This window comes from Vulpes lagopus, chromosome 1, assembly GCF_018345385.1.
Source record: "Vulpes lagopus strain Blue_001 chromosome 1, ASM1834538v1, whole genome shotgun sequence".
Lineage (NCBI taxonomy): Eukaryota > Metazoa > Chordata > Mammalia > Carnivora > Canidae > Vulpes > Vulpes lagopus.
The window spans coordinates 121,691,861-121,697,860 of record NC_054824.1 but is presented as its reverse complement, the minus strand read 5'-3'; the positions used below and the strand labels follow the sequence as shown (position 1 = coordinate 121,697,860).

Below are 6,000 nucleotides of genomic sequence, written 5' to 3'. Positions count from 1 at the left end.
AGACAAACCCCACTGTGATTGGTGAAGTCCTTCAACACCTCAGCCCATGAGAGAGGCCTCCCCCTCACCAAGGACATTGCAGAAACATGACATTAAGGATCTTATTTTCTGTTGACAGCACTGTAGCTGAATGCCAAAGATGCTTGCTTATTTTATAGCGCACAGACTACTTCTGAGGAAGCTTATTCCCCATAGGAATAGCAAGTACCTACTGATATTTGTCTTTCGAATGGACAACATGCCGACCTACATCAGCAGTTATCCAGCTCCATTATATCTGTCTGGGAAAGCACGTTCCCTGGGTATGAAATGATTACAATTACTGATTAATTACCAAAAACCCTTTGAGCAAGGGATGGTTTAATTGGTAAGTGTATGCTGTGCTGTGTGCAGTCACAAAGACTGAAGTGCTGTAGAAAGTTCCAGTCCTTCATCCTCTGAAATTCTCGATTCTCATTTTATCAAGAACTCAATGTAGAGTAAAATAAACCACACATTTAAAATTTATAGGGAATTAAACCTCCTGGCAGTAGAAAGGTACGTTTCACATTCTGAGGTCATAGAAGTTTTTATGAACAAAGGAGAAAAAAACATTTTCAGTAAACAGTATTCATCATCTTAGGACCCTGTCCTCTGGGAGAATAACTTTTCCTCACCCTGAGGGTGATTAACAGATATTCCAATTTTGTCTCTGTTTTCCACACTCAGGCATGCAGGCATTATGCTAGAATTTCAATGCTGAGGAATTAAGTTATATTGTTGGGCAAATTAGGAAACTGGAAACATGACACATCTGTCACCAACCGCCAGTGCTATTATTGTGCTATTATTACCATTATCACTCATGTTAAAAAAAAGGGTTTCTGTTCTGGATTTCTCCATTGTGGGGGGCAGGGTGATGAGAGGGATGGGGGTTTGAGCTTCTACCCATTTACACCCTAGAAATTTTGCCTCAGCGAATCCTTACTTAAGCTTCAAACCCAAAGAAAGCAAACTTACAAGATGGAGGAGGAAGAAGCCATTGACTGAACTCTGGCTGAGGTTCGGTGGCTGCCCAGAGAGCACAGTATATTCTTCAAACCCTCGGATGAGTGCCTCGCTCTTTTCTGGAAGCATGTCCCAGGCCTGACATTGGTTTGGGGCTCTCTGAGAGTGCCACATTCTGCAAACCTGGCCCCTTGTGACTCAGCACTAGTTCTTAGGAACAAATGATAAAGCTGCTTGTGTTCTAAGGCTTACCATGTTGTGCAGAATGACCCATCAGAGCCCGTCAGCTGACCATGCATTTCCAGGTGCCGGGATTTTGGTTCAGATGAGCCTGGAGCATGGTGGCTGTCTATGAGCTGTTTGTTCCCACAGCTGCTCCTTGTCTTGAAGCCCAGGGGCAGATGTTGGTGAGTTCATACTTAGTGGCATCAGACCCTAAGGCCAGTTTAAAAAGATTTGAATGTAAGAGGATATATAACCTTTTAGGACACATGTGGCAATAGCTAACCACAAATATAAAAACGTTCATACCCTTTGACCTGGTAGTTCTACTTCTAAGAAGAAGAAGAAAAATAAATGAGTTTATATTCCATGACATATTCATTCTAGTGTTGCTTATAATTACAAAAAGTTGAAACAACCCAGTTGCCTAAGTGGCCGGAGGTTGGTTGAATACATTATGATAAATTCATTTGTTGGAATGTTCTATAGTCAAAGACCTGGGAAAATCCACCATATAGTTTTGAAAACCATATAAAAATATATGTAGTATAATTGTAATTTTGTAAGGAAATACATATGCATTTGAAAAGAATACAGGGGCACCTGGATGACTCAGTGGTTGAGCATCTATCTACCTTTGGCTCAGATCATGATCCTGGGGTCCTGGGATCGAGTCTTGCAGCAGGCTCCCCGCAGGAAGCCCTCTTCTCCCTCTGCCTACATCTCTGCCTCTCTCTGTGTGTCTGTCATGAATAAATAAATAAAATAAAATAAAAAAGAAAGAAAAGAATATGGACATATAACTAAAGACCTACAGATTTCTGAGTGATGAGCTATGAGTGATTTTTATGCTTTTCTGCATATTCTGATTTTTCTATAGTGAATGTAGATGCCAGTTGTATTCAATTACAATAATGCTATTGAGAAATGGTTCTACTCATGTTGGCTTTAAGCTGTCATTCCTAAGAAAGAATCTGGCCTCTCTAGGCTAGCACTGACCTACACAAAGTTGGAAAGCCAGGGATCCAGGAGAGGGACAGGAGTCAATGTGGTTGGGAGGGCAGATGCTGGGGCCTGGGGACTTTGCAGGGCAGCACTGCATGGCAAGTAGGCAGAAAGGAGCTAAGTCAAAGTTCTCTTTGGGGAAGTGAGACTACTTCCCACCCAGGAGGAAGGAAATGTCAGCATGTTCTGTCCAGGGCCATTACCCTCTGCCAGAGGGTTATGAGGAGTAACCCTTGCACTGAGAAATGAGGTCAAGAGGTACTCTGGGAGGTGTTCAACGAAGCAGCCCAGGAAGACACATGACTGCTTCATAGTTACCTGATGCCCCTGAAGTGACTGTTGTCTGGATGGTTGTGCTGTTGGCTTTCTCACACTCCCCCGTTCTCCTGGACCAAAGTGAAACCAACTGTAGACCTGTCATTAACTGGTCAAAGCCAACCACCAGAGAGCCTGCTGTCTCTTCTCAGCCTCTTGCCCCAAAGGTGAGCCCAACCCATCAGAGACTTTGAGCCAGGAAGAAAACACCAGTGGTAATAATTGTGTGGCACTTTAAAGTTTACAAATAATTTGTACAGTGGTTCATTTGAGGAGCTGTAAACATTCTTTTCAGAGAACACACATGTACAATCTGAGAGGAGGCAAACCAAGGGCTTTCTGTTTCCTTAACGGTAATTCCATCTGTGACACACTCAGCTGCCTTCTGGTGGCTGGGACAATACTCAGATAAGGCAGAGGGACTGCTGTTCTTCAAGCTACTACCAAACGGAAGAAAAACTGGTAGTGGTAGTGAATTCATTGTTCCTTTATAAGGAATCAAGGAGTGCTAATGAATAATCAGCACTAATGACTTTCAGTTAGATTAACAGCATGAACCCAGAGGAAAGAACCACCCATTTAGTGAAGCTGGTGCCAAGACAGGTAAAATGGATGCTCATGCAGACTCAGTGTCTGGGTGGTAATCATCTGATGAAGTTGTCATTTGAAAAGCAAATGTTGGGGATCCCTGGGTGGCTCAGCAGTTTAGTGCCTGCCTTTGGCCCAGGGTGTGATCCTGGAGACCTGGGATTAAGTCCCACGTTGGGCTCCCTGCATGGAGCCGGCTTCTCCCTCTGCCTGTGTCTCTGCCTCTCTCTCTGTGTGTCTCTCATGAATAAATAAATAAAATATTAAAAAAAAAAGAAAAAAGAAAAGCAAATGTTTTCATGGGGCACATGGGTGGCTCAGTGGTTGAGCGTCTGCCTTCAGCTCAGGTCGTGATGCCTGGGTCCTGGGATTGAGTCCCGCATCAGACTCCCTGCAGGGAGCCTGCCTCTCTCTGTGTGTCTCTCATGAATGAATAAAATAAATAAAATCTTTTAAAAAAGAAAGAAAATCAAATGTTTTCAGAAAACACATAGCTTAAGGTCATGCAATTCAATGTCTGAGTCAACATAGCACCTCTAATGCCCACTATGGTGCCAGCCTCTGTTGAATGCCCTCTGTGTTGCAGAACTTGCTACCTCTCCAGGAGAATAGTCCATGGTTACATAGATATGGTTGTTAGAAAGCATGTCCACAGGAATGCAGTGTGAGGGTCAGGAGAGCACTGGGTTGTAGGGAATGTGGCTCCATTTCAGAGGTGGCAGGCAGGGAGCAATAAAAATAAAAATAAAAATAGGATTACTATGTCCAAATTTTAGTATTATTTGTTATTTTTTCTTCTGAGGGACAAATTCTATGTAGGAGACACAACAATGCTTATATAGTTGTCTTCATTAGGAAGACTGGTGCTAGGTAATAATACTGGTCTAGTACATAGCTCATTATTTTGTAGATAAAACCAGAAGCAATTCCTCCTTCCTATTGATGCCTGTTAGCTTGCCATGCAAAGCTTTAATTATAGGATGTGTATCTATCTCAGCTCCCCTCCTAGATAGTTTTTGCCCTCAAGGAATTGATAATCATAATCTAGACTTGGTTGGTAGCACACTGTACATAGGAAACCAAAGGGAAATACAGGTTCATTAATTCTGTTTGTTATTTACTATTTTATGAATATTGTGTGTCTCTCCAATTGGACTGCATATTCCTTCTGGGTGGGAATTACTTCTTTTGCCTGATTGTATGTCCAACATTGAGCACACATAGTACCTCACCAGTATGTGCTTAACAATTATCTGTGGAAAACTATGTTGTAGGCAGCACACTGAACACATGCTGAAGAATTAGTATGATTAACAATGACCATCAAGCCATTAGTTTAATGCTAATAAGACATCATAATTTAAAGAGTACACTGCTTTTATTTAACCCCATAAGTTATAACCCCTTAACACATGTACAATTTTTTTGTGTTTTTAAAGTGCTTTGAAAGATATTTATTTTTTTAACAGGTGGAAAATAATGTTTTTCAAAAGACATTTAATTTTTAGTGGAAAAAGATATTATTGAAAGCATGTAACAATTTGTTCAGCATCTTCAAGATATGGGATTTTCATATAAAATACGCATGTGGCACCAAATGCCAAAATGATCGGTAAATGTGGTTGGAATTCAAAATTAGACTAGTCTAGATGGCATCTCAAGTCAGCAATGATCTTGCAGAGAGAGAGGGAAGTATGTTGGGTAGCCATGGTTTTGAAGGTGATTTCCCTTGCTGGAAAGGTGTGAGTTAGTGGTCAGGACAGCCATTCAGGCTGACAGTCCCCTGCACATCTAAGGCTTCAGTGACAGGGATGGGAATGTGGTTGACTTGAACGTTCTTCAGGCAGCCAAAAAATGATTTCCACACGGGCAGCTTCAGGGTCTTCAAATTGGCTTCAAGAGAAAAGGAGAGGCATTCAGTGTGTAATTCACACTGTCAAGTGAACGTACCCAACTTAAAAAATAGTCTCATTAGAGCTAACGGTACCGAGGGTCTTGGGTCATGCACCCAATGCCCCTGCCTGTTGTGATAAGTAGCAACAAGTCTACTCTTCACAATCTTCAAAGAAGGAGATTCCATAGGCTAAATCAATAGATAACAACTCTGGACTCTAGTGCTTTTTATGGGTCACGGAAGACCCATAAAATTAACAAACTATTTGGAGGAACATAAAACAAGGAGGAATGACAAGGCTCATTCCAGGCAAAATTCCAGAACCTGCTTGATTCTCCATGCTGGCCCCCCAAAGCTTAATAACTCACCAGTAAAACTAAATGCCTAGAGAGGAGAGACCAGTTTCAGCCCCTTTCCTGATTCTTTGCTGATATCAGGCTTCTAGGTTAATGAGGCCTCTTAGGAGGGGCTTATAAATCATAGGCTTGGACCAGAAGCAGCAGCAGTAATATGGCCTGGGCTATACAATTTGCCCATCGCTAGCAATGAGATTTTTCCCATGTGTTAGAGCAAAGGGCCTCACTGTCTCCACTGTCCATCCAACTGCTGCCCAACTAATAACCAAAGGCATTGGATTTAGTGGGTTAAGATAGAAATGTTAAGAGCAGACACGGGGCAACACGGGTGTAGAAGAAGCCAATGCAAGAGTTACCTGGGATACCTCCAACATGTAGTGGCTCCTGAGTGCTGGCAGATGGGAAGGGAAGCCGTCCAGTTGTGTAGCTATTCTCTGAGTCCAGTTCCAGGTGCACGATGTGTTGTTTTATGGTGACTGGGGGGAAAGGAAGCTGGTCAGGTCAATTACCCGAGGAGAGCCCTGCCAAAGGCGTCCTGTCTACACTAGTGTCACCACAGGCTTCTGTTCAGCTCATTCCTGTGGGAGCGCTATTGGTAGGAATTCAGCCAACCTGAACACAAATTCAACTAAT

General features: G+C 42.5%; 1 protein-coding gene across 2 annotated transcripts in view; it reads right to left on the bottom strand.

The window, feature by feature from the left end:
- Window positions 1-4,476: 4,476 nt before the first annotated feature.
- LAMA3 (laminin subunit alpha 3) overlaps window positions 4,477-6,000 on the bottom strand; it is a 249,718-nt gene continuing 248,194 nt past the window's right edge. For both annotated transcript variants that reach the window (XM_041769356.1, XM_041769364.1), the window contains 2 exons: window positions 5,724-5,843; window positions 4,477-5,010 (listed from right to left, as the gene is read on the bottom strand). In XM_041769356.1, the coding sequence (XP_041625290.1) occupies window positions 4,865-5,010; window positions 5,724-5,843 (266 nt within the window). In that variant the 3' untranslated portion in view covers window positions 4,477-4,864. The remainder of the gene's footprint in view (window positions 5,011-5,723; window positions 5,844-6,000) is intronic.